Here is a 23,921-nt window from a genome sequence, read left to right as displayed (position 1 = left end):
CCTGTACATCTCAATTATTAGCAGAATCTAGCATATTATATGATCCATACTTTCTTCACTAAAATGTAAATATAGTCATGGTAAATTATTTATTATGGAGTATGATTTATTTAATTTTCATCTGATTCAATCCAGGTAGTTATTTTCTTCTAGTAAAAATAATTGGAAATAATCTTTATAAAAGCTGACAAATAACTGCAAACTTACTTGTGCTTTTTTCAAGTATGTGACATAGTACTGTATAAGCACATGGATTAATGAGGGCATTTTGATAAATATATTCTCCTTTACTGTAGGTGTTTGAAATACTACAACTTTTGCCTCTCTCTCTGCCAGCAGAGGAAATACTCATGTCACCAAATTCCCAACTGAAGTTACAGACTTCTCGGTGAGTTAGATTCTTTCTTAGAATCGCAGTTCACAGGGACTACAAGAATGGTAGAAGAGTAACCACCGCTAGCTTCTCAACCAGGACAAGTAGTAATGGACAGTAACTGTGCTCATGACAATGCTGGTCAAACTCACCTCAGCAACAATTTAGAAGTTAGTGGTAGATTTAGATTGGTGAATGCAGTTCCTGTGCTAAATTGTCAGTGGAAAAAAGGTGTAAAGCCCTTTGTTAAGGATTATTCAGGAGTTATGGAATTACATGAATATAGCAGATACAAGGAAGACAAACCAGGTTATCACTTGCAGAGTGAACAGTAGCACACTAAGGAGTGCAGTAGAACAAAGTGATCTGGGAATACAGGTTCATACTGTAATTCCATGGAAGTGGCATCACAGGTAGATAGAGTCATAAGAGAGAATTCAGCATATTAGCATTCATAAATCAGAGTACTGAGTACAGGAGTTGGAATGTTATGTTAAATTTGTTTAAAACCTTGGTGAAGCCAAATTTGGAATATTATGAGCAATTCTAGTCACCTACCTACAGGAAAGATATAAGTAAGATTGAAAGAGTATAGAGAAAATTTAGAAGGATGTTGCTAGATGGTGAAGACTTGAGTTGCAGGGAAAAATTGAATAGGTTAGGACTTTATTCCCTGGAGCATAGGAGAATAAGGGGTGATAAGATAGAAGTATACAAAATTATGAGGGGTATAAATGCAAGCAGGCTTTTTCCACTGAAATTGGGTAAGACTAAAATTAGAGGTCAGAGGTTAAGAGTGGAGGGTAAAATATTTAAGGGGAAGAGAGTGGTGAAAGTGTGGAATGAGCTGCTAGCAGAAGTGAGGGATTCAACTTCTATTTTTTATACTTAAGAGAAATTTGGAGAGGTACATGGATGGGAGGGATACAGAGGGCTGTGGTCCGGATGCAGGTTGATAGGACTAGGCAGATTAATAGTTTGCCGTGGACTAGATTGTCTGAAGGGCCTGTTTCTGTGCTGTAATATTCTATGAAACTACAGATGGTAGACAATAGGTGAATGTTCATGTTAATCAGTGATTATTGAACATTTCAGAATGAGATTAGGGAAGTCATCAAGAGACCACTTCCTATCACAAACAAGAGAAAATGTGCAGATGCTGGAAATCCAAGCAACACACACAAAATGCTAGAGGAACTCAGCAGGCCAGTCAGCATTTATGGAAAAGAGTAAATGGTTGGCAATTTGGTCCATAACTCGGCCCGAAACATCAACTGTACTCTTTTCCATAGATGTTGCCTGGCCTGCTGAGTTCCTCCAACATTTTGTGTGTGTGTTGACCATTTCCTTTATTAATGCATTGTTAAAGGCATATCCCCGCCCCTTATTGCCAATTCAGGACAGGTCTCTGAACATGTCACTTAACATTCTGGCCAGTTAAACATTCATGGATCTGTCCCTCAACACCGTAACAAAAGGGATGTATTTTGGATGTCTGGAGTTTGTACTCAGAGGGTTTCAAAATGGACACTAGTAGTGAATTTTCAAATGAAAATTCTGCTAGTTAGGATGTGCAACCATTGTAAGTATGTAATTCTGCAAATTTACCTGACTATATTCAAGATATTTAAATGTTTAAATAAATAAACAAACAAACATTAGCATTGCTGATTATAGCTATCAAAACTGTAATTAAATTGTTTATTGTTGTCTTTATGTTTAAAAGGTACAAACAATCATGTTATGTCAGGAGGGTGAGATTCTCTTAGACGCTCTTAGACATTTTGGACTCTCTCCTGAAGATTTACTGTGTTAATAAGGACTTGTATTTCCCAGTTACAGCTTCTCTATTCAGTTTTAGTCAGTCACAACACAAGTGTGGCCATCATAGAAATAGAACATTCCACTTCATACACCAATATCAACATTCCAGATTGAGATAACAAGAAGAAGATGTAAGGTGCTACCTGCTAAATCCAATAACGTACACTATTTATAACCTGAACATAATATTAATTTTCTCTATTCCTCCTATTTAATGTTTAAATAATAGTAACTTCCCATTCAAAGCTAACTTACAAATATCCCAAGATTAATTCAGCCATGCAGTCAGCAAACATTGAAAGTTTTCATCTGAATAGTCTAGGCTGATTGAGCTTAGTTTTCAGAATTGAAGGCCAGCAGATATTGTGCTGCACTAATCTGTTCCTAAGAAAATGATAAGTATCAGAAATTCTGAGAATTGCTGTTTTTCTCCTTGACAAATTGTTTTTATAGTGATATGATTTAAAGTATGACACAGAAGCAAGAACTTCTAATACTTTCTTTCTGGAATGGGCAGGGATGGTAAGGCTCTTGTCAGTTATGAAGTACGGAAATGTCCAAATAATAAGTCTGTGATTACGGAGGATGGACATGGACTTTTGATCTCTGGACACAGAACTGGTTCTTCTGCAGTTACAATAACATCACGCGAATACTTTGGATTGAACCAAACTATTTTAACTGGAGTGAGGGTAAGCACTTTTTTTTTTCATTTGCAGTGCATTAAAGTCTAACACAAAGCAGATCCCTAGTTTCTGTAGAGAAATTATAATCAGAATAAGTGATACATTTGATGGCACCCAAAAATGCAATGTAATAATGTAGCAGCGTACAAAATGCTCAAGGAACTCAAAGGGTCAGGCAGCTTCTGTGCAGAGAAATGGACAGTCAACGTTTTGGGCCAAGGTCCAGATGAAGGATCTTCCAGCATTTTGTGTGTTGCTCCTGAGTCCAACATCTGCAGTCCCTTGTGCCTCCAGTTTGATACAGTTCATGGCAATGTCCTGATCATAATATTGCTGTGATGTAAATACACAAAATGGAGGAGGGTAAGTGCCATCTAACACAGATGAGTAAAAGTTAGTTAAATGATCTTTAAGGTGCTGTAATGCAATTCAGAGTGAGTAATTTCAAAGAAAATTATTACCAGCGGTCGAGAGCAAGGTTCATCTTTGGGAGCTTGCTAATTTACTCTTGAAGACCTGTTAAGGGCCTAGTTCTATCAAAAGAAAGTAAAAGATGGTTGAAGTAAAGTGTTTCATTAAAAAGGCTTTTAAAAGACTGAGCTGCCCTGTCTTTGCAGAGAATGGTGAAGCCGTTCGAAATGGCACCAGTAAGCCATGTTTCCATGAAACAAAGTACATGCCATTCCTTGATGTCCCTCTGGTATAGCAATCTTGCTCTGAGATCTTCAGTTTTATTTTCCAGAGACTGTAGATTCACCGGGAGGAGAGTCCAGGTTGAAAGTCTAAAGCTGTTGTGTTTCAATCATACCTGCAGACTTGCTCGGCTTCCACGCTTATGTTTTCTTAAAGGGGAACTGCAGTCATGATCTGAGTCTGCAGTCCAGCATCTGCTGATTTTGAATATTGATAGTTCATTTAAAAGTCTTAAAACAATGCCGCTTACTGAAGTACCAATGACTGTGACTGTGGATTTCAACTGTAGTAGTCTTAAACAGGAATATTTGATTATGAGAGGTGCTGCACACAAAGCATCGCCACTTATTAGTACCATCTTAACATTGAGGTTGTGGCTCTGACTTAGTTGTTATTTAGATCTATAGGGATTGTTTTTGGGATAATGAGAGGTGTTAGGGATCTGATTACGATTTAGAGAAGGGATAAAAGGGAGTTGGAGGTCAGGAGCAGTAAATGAAGAGTCAAGGGTAGGAGCCAATATTCAGAGTTTGAGACAGAGAACTCAGAGGTTGAAGGCCAGAGGTCTTAGATGCCAGATCAGCGGGTACTGAAGACATAGATCAGCATTTCCTAGGTTGGCGAGCCCCGGGTCAGAGGTCCCTCCAGGAATGGATAGAAGATTGCTGACAGGCAGGAAACAAGGAGCAAGAATAAAATGGGACTTTTCTGTTTGGCTGCCAGAGACTAGTGGTGTTCCTCAGGGGTTGGTGTTAGGACAGCTTCTTTTCACATCATACGTCAATGATTTGGCTGATGGAATTGATGGTTTTGTGCCCAAGTTTGTGGACTTGATAGATAGAGAGGCAGGTAGTGTTAAGGAAGCAGAAGTACTTGGATAGATTAGAAGAATGGTCAAAGAAGTGGCAGATGGAATATAGTGTGGGAAGTGTGCGGTCATGTACTTTGGTGGAAGGAATAAAAGCATAGACTAATTTCTAAATGGGGAGAAAATTCAGAAATCAGAAGTGAAAAGGGACTTGAAAGTCCTCATACAGGTTCCCTAAAGGTTAACTTACATGTTGAGTTGATGGTAGAGAAGGCAAATACAATGTTAGCATTCATTTCAAGAGGACTAGAATATAAGAGAAAGAATGTAATGCTGAGATTTTATAAGACATTGGTCAGGCCGCATTTGGAGTATTGTGAGCAGTTGTGGACCCCATAACTAAGAAAAGATGTATAATAAATACTGGCATTAGAGTGGGTCCAGAGAAGGTTCACGAGAATGATTCTGGGAAATGAAAGGTTTAACATATGAGGAATGTTTGATGACTCTGGGCCTGTACTCACTGGGGATCTTACTGAAATATATTGAATATTGAAAGGCCGAGATAGAGTGGATGTGGAGAGGATGTTTTCTATAGTGGGTGAGTCTAGAACCAGAGGGTGTGGCCTCAAAATACACGGACATTCCTTTAGAACAGAAATGAGGAGGAATTTCTTTAGCCAGAGAGTCGTGAATCTGTAGAATTCATTGCTACATATGGCTGTGGAGACCAAATCATTGGGTATATTTAAAATGGAGGTTGATAGGTTCTTGATTAGTAAGGGCATCAAAGGTCACTGTGGGAAAGGCAGGAGACTGGGGTTGAAAGAGATAATAAATCATGCATGATGGAATCGCATACAAGATTCAATGGGCTGAATGGACTATTTTGGCTTCTATGATTTATGTGTAGTAGTGTGTAGGCCTCCGTTAGTCTCGATAGACCATGGATTTGCACCTTGGAAGTCTTTTTTTAGTGGAAGACCGGCAGTTGCCCAAGCTGCAAGTCTCCCCTCTCCACGCCACTAATGTTGTCCAAGGGAAGGGCCCATACAGCTTGGCACCGGTGTCATCACAGAGCAATGTGTGATTAAGTGCCTTGCTCAAGGATACACATGCAAGCCTCAGCCAAGGCTTGAACTAGCAACCTTCAGATAACTAGACGAACGCCTTAGCCACTTGGCCACGCGCCAACCTATGATTTATGAGCACCTATCAAAAGTACACAGCTTGAAATGATGAAAATTTGCTGTATTTGTACTTAACAGATATTAATCCAGGTTAACAGTAAATTATTTCTTTTAGCATGCAGTCAACATAGATGCTAATTGCTGTTTTCATATTAGGTGGCTCCAGTGGCATACCTCAGTATTGTCACCAGTCCTATGTTGTTCAAAGCCAAAAATGAAGAGCTGGCTGCATTTCCTCTTGGAATGACATTGACTTTTACTGTTAACTTTTATGATCTCAGTGGAGACCAATTTCATGCACACAACACAGAATTATATTTAGCTCTTAACAGGTGAGCAGTACTTAACCACTTTCACCTTTTGTCTAAGATAAGTGAGTGTTATCTCAAAGGAAAGATTAAAGGAATCTGTTATATGACAAAATTTATCTTTATTGCTTTATCTGATACAAAATTAAGATATATTGCTTTATCTAAGTATATACTGTATATTAAAGGAATTTGATTAATTTTAATTAGGATAAAATATTTTCAGAATGAGTAATTAATATTCATCGTTACACCACCTTCTCCATACCATGTGCATATATTAGTATTTTCATTTTAAAATTAATGCTGGAACATGTAATAAAATCTACACTGTTGTCAATTTACACAGGCTTGTGCCTGATGGGAATTACAAGGTATTACAATATATTACCAGGTTTATATCTAAATAATATTTTATTGTACTTGAAATTTATCATATGATAGATAGGAACATCCTTAATAAAGGGATTGCTGTAATATTGAGAAAAACCATAAATGGTTCCATAGCCTGTTCTTCTTCTATATGAAAGCAGATACTATAATTTTTGACTTGACTCAAGTAATTGTATGCGATTTCTTATCTCCAGTACACCGATTGCTTTTTGTCATTTGCATATCAGTTCTTGGACTTAAGTTTGAGAAGTAATGAAACTGTAAGATTCTACCCTGTTGTTTACAAAAAAATGAAAGTACAGATTAAGAGAACACAAAGGAGAAAGATCTCCTTTAGCCTTTGGATTGCTTTTTCAGTATAAAATATAGCTGCCCTGCTTCAAGTGACAGCTGAAAGATTGCACTCTATTCTAAATAGCAGATCAGTCTTGCAAACCATGGCATTGTTCATTAAACTGCTTGTATTACAAGGAAAAAGAATTCATATCCTGGATCTAATAGCAAACATAAATGCATTAAAGGACTTCAGTGTTTAATCTTGGAACTAAACACTATGAGTATTTAGTTGACAGTACTGTATCAACATAGAGTTTCACCAAAGAAACTTTAACTGGTATCTCATGTCAATTTTTTTTTAGAGGGTATTAAACATCAGGGATCAGAATTGAATCCAGTCACTGGGACAATGAAGAAGCAGTATTAAGTGCTGCAATGTTATGATAGATCATAGTACTCAACCTGAGATCCACTGGGTACACAAGCCAAATGCCTACAAGACTTTCCCATGTGCAGTGCAATTTTAGTACTCTTCTAATGAACTATTAATAATCAAGGAGAAATCTCCAAACTTACAAATCTTGATGCACCAAGGCCACCATGAATAAGATCACTCCACCAACTCAGAAAGGGTTTACTCCATCTAGTAACTTTGATCAGCCATCTTTATTTGGCATCTAATGCAGGGCATCAGAAAGGCTTGATGCCAATAACCACCGATAGTTTTTAATTGGATTCATAATTTTATATTACATTATGTATTCTTCCTATTTTGATATCAGTTTAATTTTTTTTAATGAAAAACCACTATGCTGTTGGCCTCTAGTTCAATTTGAAAAATCAGTAAACTGTAAGTCATTAATTTTGAATTTATCATTCTTTGGGTTCCTGAGAGTCAGCTAGGGTTGTTTTATAACATAATTTCAGCATTATTGCCCCATTCATCAGCATTAGAACATTGATTTATTTATATCCATATTTTCACAGCTTTTGCATAATTTGTGTAAAGCATCAGCAAATTCTAAGGATTTCTTAGGTGAATCTGTGATGAAACAGTTAATCAGACTAGGAGCCAATTTTTTCCAGCTGACATGAAGGGATGTAATGAAATGGTCACATGTACTTATGTTGTTATGTATCACTATCAATTTGTCTACATATTTTAGGTTTGCTACTTTCTATTAGAAGTTATATCCTGGCTTTTAAACTGCAGGAAAATAATGTAGCTGAAAATAGTAAATTTCTGGCAACAGCAAACTTTACAAGAAGCTGTATAATATAAAACTTTTTTAAAAAAAACTTATTTTCCAGTTTCTCTTAGTTAAGGGGTAATAAATTGTTAAAAATTTTGAAAATTGTGAAAAGGTAATTAAATGTGGGTTTTACTAATCTCATTTGTCCAATTAAAGTATAGCTTGTTAGCAAAGAACCTGACAATATTAATTGTGTATTGATTAAGTACATCTGGACTTGCTCTTACATAGAATTCTAATGTTTTGATATGACTGTGTAAATCAGATATTTCCAAAATTCACACAGTAAATCAAATGGTAGCTGCAGGAGTTCTATTGGGCCTCTGTTGGGAATTTGATTTGAATTAATTAATCAACCTGAATAATAACAAATCATTAAATTCCACAAGCAATGTATGTAATTTTAAATGTTATTTGATTAAATATATGCTTAATTATTCTCACATTTTTCTCCATATAATGCTTATGATTTTTAATTTTGTTTCATATTTTTAACTTTTCAATCCACTGTAAGTACTTTGAGCCTGCATCTTAATGTATGATAGGTGCTATATAAATAATGTTATTATTATGATGTAATGAATCTTTTAATATTTGACTTCAGTGTTTTAAGAAACATATTGCTATCAAATAAATATTTATTATCAATATAAAAACTTCCTCAAGCTAATCCTTATCAACCATTGTTTTGCTCAGAAATTGGTGCGTTGAGTTGTTGCTACATGTAGCAAAAACCATAGGTTTTCCCCATAAAAGGTGCAGATTTGTCCAAAAGTAGCTTAAAGACCTCTTGCTGTAGTTTCTATGCAGAACTAAGCAGAACCTTTGCTATTTTACAAGGTTCATGACCCAATTTAGTTTACCCACACACACTAGTGCACCAGACCCACAAGTAAATCTACCCTTGAAGATACATATGTTAGTTATCACAGGCAACAACACACATTATGAGACCAATGACCAATAAAGAGGCTCAGGAGTAGAGGAACGAGCACTGCAGCTCCACTAATATGATTGAAAAGTGCTAATTCATCATACAGATTTGTAAAGAGCAGTCTTGCACTGTAGATGGGGTTATGAGATCCATTGAATTTGCCATTATAAGAACTTGGGAAGAGGTGGCTTCAGTGTTATCCATCTGCAGTTACAGTCCTATACCATCCCAATGCACTAATGCAACAGTAAGCATAAACTGAGAGATGTAGCAAAGGTCTGGCTGCTTGGTGAGAAAATCCATGATTAATGTGAAAATTTGATGGAAAGAGTAGTCCTCGCACAAGAGTTTGACATAAGATCTGGCCTGAGCTGATCATATACCTCTATCATGCCTGTCAGTAACAAATCGTGCATCTATGAAGAGTGCTCTAGAAAAGATGCAATGTTTCTGAAAACTATCTGTAAATGATATTTTCCGTGAAGGACAATTGTGTGCCTCAGAGTGAGGTTTCAAAGTTCAAGTTCAAATTAACTTTATTATCAAAATGATATGTGTTGTCATATACTACTTGGACGTTCATTTTCTTGCAGACATAGACAGGAAAAAAGAAATACAATAGAAGTTGAGGTCCTCCATTGATCAGAGGCAACCATGAATGTTGCTTCCCAGCTATCTACATGATACGCAAGCCAGGTCAGAACAATCTGGAGAGCAAGCTGTTGCTCATGTTGCAGGCTTCACCTCTCCACACATCTGATGAATCCAAAGGAACGACAGAGACCAATACAGTTTAGCACCAGCGGTGTCACCAGAGTTGCCATTCAGCACCAAACTCAATGTAGGACTTCCTTAGGGACTCCAGCTCCAGATTTTTCCCCTGGGGTTTACTCCTGAAGCCTTCCCCATGAGTGGGTATAGCCGCAATGCAGCCAAGATTTGAGATCAGGGTTTTCCTTTTCCTAGGTCAGCTGACAAGCCAAGCCCTCCCGGGCTATAACAACTTTAAGGAACCAAATACAATAGAGTTTTATTAAAATCTATACATAAAGACTGACAGACAAATAATATTGAAAAGAAGATGAACTGTGCAAATAAATAATACTGAGAACATGTAAAGAGTCCTTGAAAGTGGAACTGAGACTCAAGAATTGGTTCAGAGTAGTAAAAAAAGTTATGCATGCTAGATTAGGAGCCTCATGGTTGTAGAGTAATAACTGTTCCTGAACCTGATGACATAGAGCCTGAGGCTTATTACCTCCAGCTCAAAGTTAGTAGCAAGAAGATGGCATGGCCTGGATGGTGGAGGCCTTTGATGATGGATGCTGATCCTGTTTCCATACCAGGGTGTGGAGTCATTAGGATACTCTCCACTGTGCATCTATAGAATTTTGTCGAAGTTTTTAGTGGCATGTCAAATCTACACAAATGTTCCAGCCAGTTGATTAACACAAGTCTTCAGTACTCAGCCAGGTACACTGTCTGAGCCAGATGCTTTTTGTGGATTCATACTCCTGAAGGATGCTCTCACATTAGCCTTAGAGAATGAGATCACAGGGTGTTGAGGGTTCATGAAGTATTCGGTCATAGCGAGCATAAAAAACATTCAGCTCATCTGGGAGCAAGATCTCATTGCCATTTTGTCCTGGCAAAGGGTCTCAACCAAAACATCAACTGTTTATTTCTTTCCATAGATGCTGCCTGACCTGCTGAATTCTTTCAGCATTTTATGTGTGTTATTCTGGATTTCCAGCATCCACAGAATCTTTTGTATTTATGATTTGCCATTTATGTCTCATGGTTTTGTAGGAAGTGATGGTATTCAAGCTTTGCCGTAGTTGTTAAGCATCTCTCTGCATTTCTAGTTTAGTTCAGAATTGCCACTTTGCATGTGAGATAGCCTTCCGGAGGTCATACCTGGTCCTCTTCTACTTTCCTGGATTGGCTCTCCTAAATCCTAGATCACCAATCTAGTCCTAAGTAGATTGTGAATCTCTTGGTTCATCTAGGGCTCCTGGTTGGGGAAGATTCTGAATGATTTTGTAATCACGAGTATCTTTCTGAAGCCACAGTTCACCATCTCAAAGCTGTCCCATAGCAACTCCTCTGCCTCCTGTAGCCATCTCTATACTGAGCTCACTTCTTGTGTTGTGTTCTTTAGTCTCTGCTTATATGCAGGTAAGAAGGAGGTTTGAGAACCACTCTACTTTTCTAATCATCACCATAGTAATTCCTACAGTGATAGATAGTTTTATATGAAAACTGAAACAAATAAGCAGTTACATAGTGTTCGCTCACTCACTATGGTTTCACCAGAGACTAAGCTAGATGTCCTGATATCAGCATGAAAAATAATGAACATGATGTGCCATCAATAACTCACTCTGAGACGTAAAAGCGAGGTATTGGCTTTTATTGACTGGAAGAAGGAACAAGCAGTGAGTGACCACTATACTACATCCTGGAGACAGAGAGGCCGGGCTCAGACCTCCATCACCTTTATACAGGGGTCTGTGGGAGGAGCCACAGGAACAGTCATCAGGGGCGTGTCCAGACAGGTATATGTAGTTCACCACAGAACAAAGCTCAAAATAGCTCCATATACTCATGGTTGAACTGTGAATAAATCTGGGAGGTGATAAGTTGCATGCAAAAAGTACAATTTATACTCTTAAGATCAACAAAGAGAGTCATTTGCGCATCTACATATAAATTTGGAGGAGCAGGGCACTCAGCCCATCAAGCCTGCATGGTTGATCTGAATGCAATCTCATTCAGCATTCCTATCTAAGTGCTCTAACCTTCTACCCATTGCTAGCCATCTACCTCACCTTCTTCCACTGCCCTTTGGGGTGAGGACTCCCAAGATTCACGATAAATATTGTCCCATTAGATTCTCCTTCAAGATGAAATATCACTACATTTACCATTCCAAGACCACCTAGGCTCTTGATCACAACCAAAAATAAACTTATGGCACAAATGTGAATAGCAAATAGAAGTGCCCAGGTCAATTCAACACAAACACTTGTCTGATGAAAATTGATAAAATCTCTTGAACTAAAAATCATTTTATTAATTACTTGCATGGAAAAATTAGATGGTAATTAGTCCATTCTCTAGGTATTATCTTCCTGGCAGCACATTTACAGTGCCATTCCTAAAAACCTAAGAAATGGAAGCAGGAGCAGACTTCATGAAGTATCTTATTTGTTCTAAAGTTCAATAAGATTATGATGAATTTACAATACTCCCTGCTAAGAAATTTCTCTTTACATTGAGACAAAGTCACCTGGCTTTGGTCTCTCTGTTAGTGGAATCCTCTAATCTTGAATGTTTCCTGAGCTCACCTCCCTTTTCCTTTCTTCAAAGAATGGTCAATATGCTCAATGCTCAATCTGTTCATAGGGAAAGCTTCCTCAATCCCATGAAGCAATATTTTTGCCGTATTGATTCCAAGAAGTTTCCTTTTCCTTATTTAGATACAGATGATCTCTAGCTGGTTTCTCATGAAAACAAAACTCGTACAATTGCTATTTGCATACACTTCACTTTGTGAATGTACCCACCACTCAGTTTTTATTGTTCCATTGAAGTCAGGCTTCATCTTATCCTTTGAAACTTCCCATTCAGCAAGTTAAATATTAAATGAAATCAGCAAATGCATTCCACAATGTCTTTAGTGGAAGATCTCGTTACTTCTGCTAGAACTGTACTTTCTAACATATACTTCCTTGGTAGGCCCCTGGGGTGTAAAGAGGTAGTGGAATAAAGAAGAAAGCAATGTCATTGAGCATTAAGTTCTGCAATATATTTTTTAACTAAAGAAATTGCTCTATGGCTCAAGGTGATAAAGACTACCAAATGAATGTATTGATAACAGAGTTGAATTTGTAAATGGTTTACGCAAGAGTTATCTATTTATTAATATCTGGAAGGCTAAATTCTCTTGTATAAATAATGCCTCTCACACAGAATGCTTCCTGGGAAAACCTGTTATTGTCAATAAAACTTGTCTGAGGTTACAGAAGGCACTTAATTTCCATTAAAACAGGCGAGATGGATCTAAGCACCCAACACACTAGTGGGACTGGAATGTCCTGCTGAACAACAAGTGATCCTGAGAAATAGTGCTTCTGCTGTTGGCATCTTTCTAAGAAGACTACTTAAAAAGAATAATTTAAAAACAAAAACGAGGGCATCCACATCACATCACTGGTGTGTGATCCAAAATGTTTACTTTCCTGGATAATACTCAACTCCTCCATTGGAGTTACAGCAGGTGGATTTTACTAGCATGGCTAGGTGGATTACTAGCCATGGATTTTTCATCCATCAGTGCCTGAAATTGATAATCTTCAAATTCCTCAGACATAAAATATATTTCTTTGATGCCTTCTTTGTACAACTTCTGTTGATTTAAGTATCAAAGTAACATGAAAGTTTTTCTGAGAACAAAGTTATGAAGGTGCCTATTTGTGACAAATTTTGATTTGCTTTGTGAAGTGAATTAATGCCTGCTGTCTTAATTCATTTTACACAGGCCCCTTCTGGCTGACAGAATAGATTATGATTCCACTAAATAATGTATTGCTGAACATCAAGTTATTAAGACCTAAAGTTATTACAAAATTATTTTCAATTGGTAAAGCTGTCAGCCTAGTTCCATAGTTCCCATTCTTATTAACATATTTAATTGCACTTTAAGAATGATTACTTTAAAAATGTGACAGGAACAAAATTTGAAAGTGACATGTTATTGAGTTTTCATTGCCTGAAAAGTTAATACATTTGTTTTAAATCATTTTAGGGATGATCTGCTGCTGATTGGACCTGGCACCAGTAATTACACTTACGTGGCTCAAGCTGCCAATGTGGGATTGACCATACTTGCAATTTGGGACAACAAGCATCCAGGCATTGCAGACTATATTCCAATACCTATCCAGTATGCAATATGGCCCAATATATCCGAGCATGTGATACTAAGTGATGTAATATGTTTTTCCAGTATCCTTGTAAACCAAGAAGGTCAGTCAGTTGTTTGAAAAGAAGAATTTAACATAGTTGCTTTAATGATTTAAAATAATTATTTTCTGAAATATCTGAATTAATAACAAAGTATTATTCTGCTGTAATTGATCTTACATTTGTAGATGTAACCAACCTACTTTTATCCCTCGGATCATAGAGACAACTATTCAATCAGTGTATTAAACTAATGAAGGGGATTCTTGTTCTTTTGGATAGGTACATGAAGCTTAGTAAAATAGAGGGTTATAGGTAAGCTTAGTAATTTCTAAGGTAGTGACAAGTTCGGCACAACTTTGTGGGCCAAAGGGCCTGTATTGTGCTGTAGGTTTTCTATGTTTCTAAGGCAAGATTGAGCAGAATGACCCAACAGAATTTAGAAGAATGATGACTTAGAAGATACAATGATCTCAATTCAACATACAATATAAGATTTAGACTTAATATAATGGAGAGAATCTCAAGATAAGGAGTCAGACACTTGTACTGGAAAGAAAAGATATTTCTTCTCTAAATCTCTGAAATTCCCTGCTTCAGAAGGCTATAGGTATTATAACATTTTGGTTACCGGAGCAGCTATAGATCTGGACCATTGCATTCCAGCAAAGCTGCTGTACAAGCTAACTTCAAGTAAATTGAAATCTGAAATTTTAAATAAAAGCTAGTCTCAATAATGAAAATGTTAAACTACTTCATTGTTTTATTATATACTTGCCTCAGAGAATGCTATGGCTTCAAGTCTCTCGCCTTACATTCCTCAAGTGACATAAGTAGGCGTTCAAGTCACTTGAGGAAACTGGTTGAATTACTTTACTATTACCACATACTAGGATGTATGGGGTGTCCAGGGAGGGGGTAGCACCTCTGGTGAAGGGACTTGTTGTGTCCATTTCGGGGCATCTCATTCACTTTTGGTTCCTACCAGACGCTCCACTCTCACCTGTGGCTCCAGGTAGCTGTTTGCGTGTGACACAGCCACACCCCAGTACACTACTTCAACAGGCAGCCTATTTAGAGATACATCACAAAATAGGCCCTCCTGGTCCTTTGTGTCACACCACCCAGCAACCCTCGACAACCCTGATTTAACCCTAATCTAATCATGGGACAATTTAGAATAACCAATTAACCCACCCAGTATGTCTTTGGGTTGTGGGAGGAAACCAAGGACCTGGAGGAAACCCGCACATTCCATGGGGAGAATATACAGAGACTCTTTAAGAGGACACTGAGGTTGAACTCCAAATTCCCATGCCCTGAACTGTAATAATGTCACATTAACCTCTATGCTACTGTGGCATCCTTTCATTGGTGGGACACAACAGACAACCATGACCACCACTACCTGAGAATCATAGGAAGTTTAGTAATAGCAGACACTGCTCACTCCATAATATGTGTGTGTGTGTTATAGTCATATCTAATTAGGACTATCTACATTTGGCATGTTGCTACACTTCATTTTGTGACGTTGCCTGTTTTATTACAGGTGCAATAATTATAACTTATAATCTTCACAGCTATTAGAGGAAGAAAGCTTTCCTATGAGTGGGTCAAAGAGTTTGTCGTCAGACCAAAATGCCATATGCAATGAAGATGTATTATTTTATTTTTCTATATCAGCAAAAGGAGTTTAAATTCAAAATAAATATCTATCATTAAATTTCTTTTATTTTAAATTTTTAACAAATGCTGAATATTACAGATGAAATTGTTTGTTATTGATGTGTTCTCCAAAAGTACTTTTGTCATCTTTTAGAATGCTGGATGAGCTTTCAAAATACTGATTCTTTTCAAAGTTATTTATATAGAAATGAAAACTGTAGCATTCATTTAGGTGAGCCTGGGAATTGGTACTTGTTATCAAATGAAATTGTGCAGATTGATCCTACCACAGGATTGGCAGTTACCCGGAGCACAGGGTCAACCATAATCTATTACGATATTCCAGGAATCGTGAGAACCTATAGAGAGGTAAGTTTTTCATCATTTAACTTTGACATAACACGCTCTGATAAGTAACTTATTGTAAGCTACTGCAGCAACTGAATGGAGAACTATTTATCTTAGTTTCTTAGTACAAATAAATTATTCACAAAAATTATTCTTGTTAAGAGTACATCAAAAAAGTAAGAGGCCGTGGAAAGTAATTTCTTCTTCCTCAACCCCTTCTAGTTTGCTCATCAAATTTCATCTTATAAATGAGATAGGAGTAAAAATTTTATTACATAGTTCATGTTACCAATTATTAAAGAGAAACAGAAATGCATAAATTCGTAAGTACACATGCATTATTTTCAGCAACAGTTTCACAATAATTCTCCCATTTCCTTTTCAGATCACAGTTACTGGTGTAGGAAAAGTCTCCATTTCCTTTCATGGATTCAAACATATTATTGGTCTTCCTAACCTTAATGTGTACAGATTTCTCGTGACTACTATGAACAAAGATACCAGCCTGAGGGGTGAGTGGTCATTGAGAAACTACTTGCCCATCAGAAAAAATATTGCATTTCTTTCACTGACAGAAAGGCTTTCTTGCAGTACGATTCCTTTATCTAGGAAGTTTACAATCTAAGTTTGCACCTTGGAACTTACAACAAGGGAAAAAAAGGCAACGCATGAATTTAAAATGGCAATTGAATGATATCATCATATCCTTATTGTCCACTGTCTATCCCTATTCACCAGAAGACTGTTAGCTTGACTTTTATGTGAAAAGGCCATGGGAGACTAAGTGATAACTACTGCTTCATACTATTGAGCAAAAGGCTTGTTGTAGACTGAGATAGTATATAACATTCTAATTGATGTAGAATGGTTAAACCACAAAAACACTAAAAAACTAACTGGTGGGATTAGAAAAATGGACAAAGATTTGAATTAATTAAACAGTAACCTTAACACCAACATTGGAAGGATTTACTTCATATCTTGAACTAAATTTTATTTATATGTTTCCTGATTGGAGTGCTATCTCTCTACCTCTTTCCCTCCTCCCCTCCTACAACTTTCCTGACTTGGATGAAGTCAGGAACTTGTGTTGAATTAGATCTGGCTGACAGAATGTTGTTATCAATTGCTATGGAAATATTTATTTGCTCTATGATTATGAATTGGTATATGTAGCTAAATATATACAAATTGTGTAACAACACTTTGTTTTTATTTGCCCAGGAGACTGCAATTTTGCTCAAGTTAAAGCTATGTCAAAATTAAACCCAGAATCAAACCTTGCCTGCTCTGTGCGATTTAATAATATTGTATTACAAGGTTTAGCTGCCTCTGTTTTCTCTGTGGAACCCGAATTCATTACAGATACAGGTAAATTAGTGAACAGAATTTTCTAGAGTCACAAGATTTCACACTTGTTAGTACCAATTCTAATATTAAGATATCTAATAGAATTTAATTATTGCCCTAAATAATGCCATTTTATTTTCAGATCTTACCATTGCTGACAAGGGCATTCTGTTGAATCATTACATTTCTTCTGGTGAACATATCTCCACAGTGATGTTGGATAGGGATTTAGATCCAATAACAATGAAACAATTACAATATGTTTCCAAGTCAAGATAATGTGCTATTTTGGAGTAACCTTCAAGTAGTATTGTCCCCATCAGCCCACTACCCTTATCCTTCATGGGATAAAATTTGTGGGTTTGAGAGACACTTTTGGAGTAGTCTGTGCAAGTAACTGCCCTGTACAAGTTGGATTCAGAACAAGGCAGTGGGAGAGCACCTAAGTATTTCCAGCAGGAAGACATTTTGAGTTCTCGGGGGAAGAGAGAGGCCAGACTGCGCAGGCGCGTGACGTCCGCCAGTTGAGCGCGAACAGTTTAAAAAGGGCAAGGAATCTGCAGAAGTTTTTGATTCAGAACAAGAAGGCAGCAAGAGAGCACCTAAGGATTTCCAGCAGGAAGACATTTTGAGTTCTCGGGGGAAGAGAGAGTGGCCAGACTGCGCAGGCGCGTGATGTCCGCCAGTTGAGCGCGAACAGTTTAAAAAGGCAGCCATATCCAGCGGACAGCATTGGGAATGGGCAGTGGAGTGAGAAGCAGCAGAGTGAAAGGGCTTTGGCTCCATGGGCTTCGGTGATAACGGGACGAGATGAGGCAGCTGTTGATTGCAAGAGGAGGTAGTATGTGTGTGAGGCCATTTTTCTGTGGTCGGTGTCAGATGTGGAAGGTCCTACAGTCTCCCAGCATGCCAGACGGCCACATCTGCACCCGGTGCATCGAGATGCAACTCCTAAGGGACCGTGTTAGGGAACTGGAGCTGCAGCTCGATGATCTTCATCTGGTCAGGGAGAGTGAGGAGGTGATAGAGAGGAGTTACAGACAGGTGGTCACTCCGGGGCCACGGGGGACAGAGAAATGGGTCACAGTCAGGAGAGGGAAGGGGAAGAGTCAGGTACTAGAGAGTACCCCTGTGGCTGTACCCCTTGACAATAAGTACTCCTGTTTGAGTACCGTTGGGGGGGGGGGACAGCCTACCTGGGGGAAGCGACAGTGGCCGTGCCTCTGGCACAGAGTCTGGCCCTGTGGCTCAGAAGGGTAGGGAAAGGAAGAGGAAGGCAGTAGTGATAGGGGACTCTATAGTCAGGGGTTCTGACAGGCAATTCTGTGGACGCAGGAAAGAAACTGGGATGGTAGTTTGCCTCCCAGGTGCCAGGGTCCGGGATGTTTCTGATCGCGTCCAAGATATCCTGCGGTGAGAGGGAGAACAGCCAGAGGTTGTGATACATATCATATCTTAGAAGTAAGCTCTCAGTGAAAGTCAACAACATTTTTGAAACTTACCTCTACTGTTCAGGGTTCCAGCATAGCACTTACTTGATTAAGAGAAGGGACTTTTGAAGATCGGGGCATCAGCCACTGTCTTTTTAATTTTGTATTCCTGCAATGGGTCTTTCTGATCCTCTTTCAAACCAGAAAAATGTGCTGGCATGCACTTTGTTGGGTTCCTGAAATCCTATCCTCAAGCAAAAAAAATTTAAAAGTGTTAAATAATATAAAGATGCTGTAAAAGTTAATGTTTTAACAGTCTTGAGGGAAAAAAATAAAGTCCAATGCATTTATAAAAGAAAATCTGCATCTGACTAAATGTTAAAATTTACCACAATGGCAATCTGCAATCATTGGTATCTATGATAGGTGCCTTTCTTTATTAGATTTACTAAGAGACTTTCTAATTTGCAGGTCAATACAGCTGTACAGTCACTATAAAGGAATTACCAGATTCTCTTCAGAGGGAGTTAAGCACAGGGGGAGACACCTATGTATCTCTGAAAGCTTCTGTTCTGGGAGGACATTATGCAGGACAAGTTGGAAGAACTGAAATCCCCTTCATCCCTGGATTTTACATGAACCAATCAGCTGTTGCTCTTAGTAATAAAGAGCCATTAGTAAACATCACCATTTTTGGCATAGATAAAGTATTGAATCAATTGGAGGTAAACAATTATACTGTTGAGTTAAACCAGATTCTCGAACAATGTTTTGAAAATTAGATCACAAACAAGAGAAAATCTGCAGATGCTGGAAATCCAAGCAACACACACAAAATGACTACTCCTCATCTTTTTTTCTCTAGTCCTGCCGAAAGGTCTCAGCCCAGAACATCGACTGTACTTTTTTTCCATAGATGCTGCCTAGCCTGCTGAGTTCCTCCAGCCTTTTGTGTGTGTTTATTGGAAATTAGTATGTTGTAAATTTGAGACATGGCATCACAAATACCAATCCAGTCCAAATGAAGGGCCTCAATACAAATCATCAACTGACACAAGTTGACATCAATATCAATTGTATGATAGATCATAAGTGAAAATTTGCAGTTTTCTGCTCAACTGTTGCAGCTTTGACTGGAACATGACAAAAAACCTTTGTTATTGTACAGACAAGACATGCATCTTACATTTATTGGTTTTTGCAACAAATTTGAAGTAGATACACTTAAATTTCCAGCTCATTAACTGTGTGTTAAATTGCATTTAAATATTTTTTCAACAATAAGATGAATTATTAGTTAGATAGTTGTTTCATAGTATACTTTGGCACTTATTTAAGAATCCATGAAAAAAATTTATTGATTTGGTAATTGTGGAAACAAAATAGCTTGATTTTGGAATATATGTGTCTAACAAAGTTTTAATAAAATAATAGTAGTAGTAGTAGTACTATTACTAATATTAGAAATACTAGTGCTAAATATAACGGATTATTTTTCTTTTGTTGCCTTCGCCCTCTCTTTTACAATCATTTACCTATTACTGGGATACATATTATTCAGCTCTATGTACCCTGTAATATCTGACACCATACCCATATGTGTATTTGATGGTCATTTTGACTGAGATCTCACAGATGAGTTTGATCCTGACTTCCTCTGATGTCCACAGATACGCACTATTAATATTCATCGTATAATGATCAGAAACAGCAATGCTGCCTGGTTTATCTATTTATAACTTGTGACAATGAGGTCAAGTGTACATTTTTAATGAGGTCAGCTTTTTGTACAATGAAATATATTGATAACTGTATAAAAACATTTATATCATCCTATTTAATTCTAACCTTAGGTCCATTCTCAATCACCTGCCATTGTGGTGAGTCGGCCTATCAAATTACATGCTGTGCCCAGCACTGTTTACACACTAAGTATTGCCAATCTTAGCGTTGTTCAGCAGGGATTTTCATGCACCAATATCAGTGTATTCAGCCCACTGACAAAGCAGTTGTTTCACACAACAGTCACATTCCTGAGGAGTGGAGCCAACATCGGTATGCGAGGTAAAATTTACCACTATTATATGTGCATTATTACCTTTCCTTTCAACAATATTTAATGAGCTCTTTTTAAGTGGAGGATTTCTTTAATGGATTTATTTAATTCTTTAAGACTTCAAACTGAATGCCTTGAAAATTTTTAAAAATTATAATTATGTCAAAATTGTCTTTCTAAAGATTAAAATTGGAATAATACATGAAAACAGTAGTGTATCATGAAATATGTTGATTTTCTTCTGCTCTGTATGTGGGTATTTTCTGTTCTCTAATAAAAAAAAGAACTAACTGGGGTGAAAGAATTGTACTTCTAAAAACACGACTATTGCACCATTCTTGGATTCCTTGAGGTTGGGTGTCTAGCCCTGTCTCTAGTTGCTTATAGGGGCTGGAGAACCCTCAAACTCCTGCAGTTAGGACTGAACTAATCAACACCCAAGTATCGTAATATTTTTTCCCAGGGATAACCACAGCTTTCTTTCCTCATTCTTCACTCAGTGGGTCATGAGAGTTTGGAACAGGCTGCCAGCACAAGTGATGCATGCAAGCTCGATTTCAATGTTTAAGAGAAGTTTGGATAGGTGCATGGATGGTAGGGGTGTGGAGGGCTATGGTTCCAGTGCAGGTTGATGGGAGTAAGCAGTTTAAATGGTTTGGCATGGACTACATGGCCCAAAGGGTCCGTTTCTTTGCTGTACTTTTCTATGACTCTATCACACCAAGTGGCCTCATCTCTTGTGACTTCAACACAATGGATTATATTGTTTGCGTACATTATTTCTTAACCCTTCTGAGATCTTTCCTATCATATAACCAAACCAGAATACTGGGCCACATATTGACTTTGCCGCCTTGAGTACTTCATCCCATTGTATTAGAAAATATTTATTAATGTCCTTGTAACACTGTATCTCCATTCCCTTTCAATACTTCCACCTTCGGGGGTGAATCTCTATTTGCACTTTCAAAGTTAGTCATCTACCTTTGGTCACTCTTTCTGCAGTTCTGCTCTGATTTTTGCATCCACCTTATTTATTTCCCATCATTCACCCTGGAAAGTTAAAAATAGTTTTGATTATTGTCATCATCACCTTAATAGGTAAAATATATAAACAATTACAAAAAACCTGGACAGTGAAACAGTAACACTATTATTCACTGATGTTATTTAGATTCTACCAGGCATCTCAGCCAGAGAGTAGGAGCATATCGTGTAGATATATTAATTTATTTATTCATACACAGTGAGTTATGGAATTCCCACTTCCCAGTGATTTCACAAATATTTATCTTGAAGTAAATAGTTTTTAAAAAAAAATAAGAAAGTGGACTTAATATCCTTTTAGTTTGATTTGCAAAGAGGATCCAGTAGCATAATCTAATCTTTTCTCGTAGAAATGGTAAGTGAAAGATTTTAAGTGTATAGTCGTTTCATATGTACATGTTTTTGAATAACTGCATGAAGTCACAAAAACTATGGTGTGACATGCATTTTGATGGCTTAATTTTTGTATAGGTTAAAAGTTTTTTGTCAAATTATCCAATTCCGTTACAAAGATAATGTGATTTGACTAAATACATCTAATTATTTAGGATCACTGTGTGGCAGTTTAAGAATCTTAGTCTAACCAATGAAAAGTTCTTTTGTACTATATATGTTAGCAGATTTACTTTTTGAGGAACCTACGTTCTTTGATCAGCTAGTAGAATCCTACCAGGTTCTGATGTTCACCTTATTTGCAGTTCTGGCTACCACAGCAGTCATCTTTATTGGTAAATACCAATATTTAAATACTAATACAATCATATCTAATGCCTTCTGTTGTTTGTTTCACTGTATCACATTCAAGTGGAGGTTTCTTCTTGCTCTGCTAAACTTGGAAATTAGACTACCAAATGAAGGGCTAACACATATAGATAGCACAAAACATTCTTGCATTTGATCTTTGCACAGAGTTTTAATAAATTGAAAAAGCCCCACTGGCATTGTTGCAAAATATGTTGAGTACCATTGCATCGTTTGTCATTGCCAGTTACTGATGCCATGATCAGAACAGCTGTACTTTAATAACTGACAATTTGTATCAGTTTGAAGAATTCTGCCACAGATTGTAAAATGTCAGAAGAGTAGGAATTGGTGTCTCAGCAACAGATGGCAGTTATGCATTGTTGCATTTTCATGAAAGAAAAGGTATATTTTATTGACATTATTTGATGTTCGTTACTGATAAACTTGCTTGATTTAGAAGGCTCCAGATAATGGCTACATTCATCAAATGTAGTGCAAGTAAAGATGTTACTGTCCTGTTTTAGCCATAACCCTCAAAGACACTTTCTCCCCTCATTTAGCACCGAGTTTTTCCTTTCATAGAGTTGTATGGCAGAGAAATAAGCACTTCAGCCCAAATTGGCCTTATTGACCATAATTCCTATCCACACCAACTCCAATTGCCTTCTTTAGATCTGTATCCTTCTACAGCTCATCTATACAAGTTCTTGTCCAAATGCTTTTTAAATCATTAAATCTACCTCTACCACTTCTGGTAGCTCATTCAATGTTACCATGGCCTTCTGTATGAAAACATTACCTTCAGATCTCCTTTAAATTACTGTCCTTTGCCAAACCTGTACTCTGTAGCTTTGTGCTTCCCCACTCCAGGAATCTTTCTAAAACCTTTATAATTTTATAAACCTCCAGAAGTTCAACCTTCACCTCTTATATTCCAGTGAGAATACACAGCCTCTCCAATTTGTGCTTAAAAGTAAAGCCTTCCATTGCAGACAACATCCAGGTGTATCTCTTCTCTTCTCATTATTTCTAATGCTACCTCATACTTTCTATAGTGTGGTGACCAGAGCTGTACACCAATAGTCCAAGTGCGGCCTAATCAGTGTATTGTACAGCTGCAATGTTGCATCCCAACTCTTATACTCTATGCCTTGACCTATAAAATGAACATCCCAAATACTTTCTTCGCTATCCTAGCCACCTGTCTCATCATTTTTAATGAGCTGTGAACATGCACCCAAGGTCTCTATGTACTCACTCTGTATTCACCGTGTCATAATTTGACATCCTAAAATGTATTTTCTCAAACTTGGATTAAATTCCATCTGCTACTACTCCACCCAACTTTTCAGCTGATCAGTGTCCTCTATGTCCTTCCACAACCTTCTTCACTATCTACTACTCTACCAGATTTTGTGTCACCTGGAAGCTTATTGATCTGCCCATCAACATTCTAGATTATGATAAACAGTAATAGTCCCAGCACTGATCTCTATGCTGCACTGCTAGTTACAGGCTGCCAGTCACAATTCACTATGAACACTCTCCTGTCAAAAAGACAATTTTGGATCC

The 23,921-nt window shown here is 37.5% G+C and overlaps 1 protein-coding gene across 1 annotated transcript in view; it reads left to right on the top strand.

The window, feature by feature from the left end:
• The window catches only part of LOC140731515 (nuclear pore membrane glycoprotein 210-like), a 138,018-nt gene that overhangs the window by 106,216 nt on the left and 7,881 nt on the right, over positions 1-23,921 (top strand). The window contains exons 29-38 of the mRNA XM_073052985.1: positions 297-388; positions 2,715-2,889; positions 5,731-5,906; positions 13,549-13,769; positions 15,607-15,743; positions 16,108-16,234; positions 16,947-17,093; positions 18,974-19,227; positions 20,356-20,566; positions 22,223-22,333. Of these exons, the coding sequence (XP_072909086.1) occupies positions 297-388; positions 2,715-2,889; positions 5,731-5,906; positions 13,549-13,769; positions 15,607-15,743; positions 16,108-16,234; positions 16,947-17,093; positions 18,974-19,227; positions 20,356-20,566; positions 22,223-22,333 (1,651 nt within the window). The remainder of the gene's footprint in view (positions 1-296; positions 389-2,714; positions 2,890-5,730; positions 5,907-13,548; positions 13,770-15,606; positions 15,744-16,107; positions 16,235-16,946; positions 17,094-18,973; positions 19,228-20,355; positions 20,567-22,222; positions 22,334-23,921) is intronic.

The sequence above is a fragment of the Hemitrygon akajei genome, chromosome 8, assembly GCF_048418815.1.
Source record: "Hemitrygon akajei chromosome 8, sHemAka1.3, whole genome shotgun sequence".
Taxonomy (NCBI): domain Eukaryota; kingdom Metazoa; phylum Chordata; class Chondrichthyes; order Myliobatiformes; family Dasyatidae; genus Hemitrygon; species Hemitrygon akajei.
Note: the sequence above shows the minus strand (reverse complement) of the source record. Positions and strands in the feature narration are given on the sequence as shown.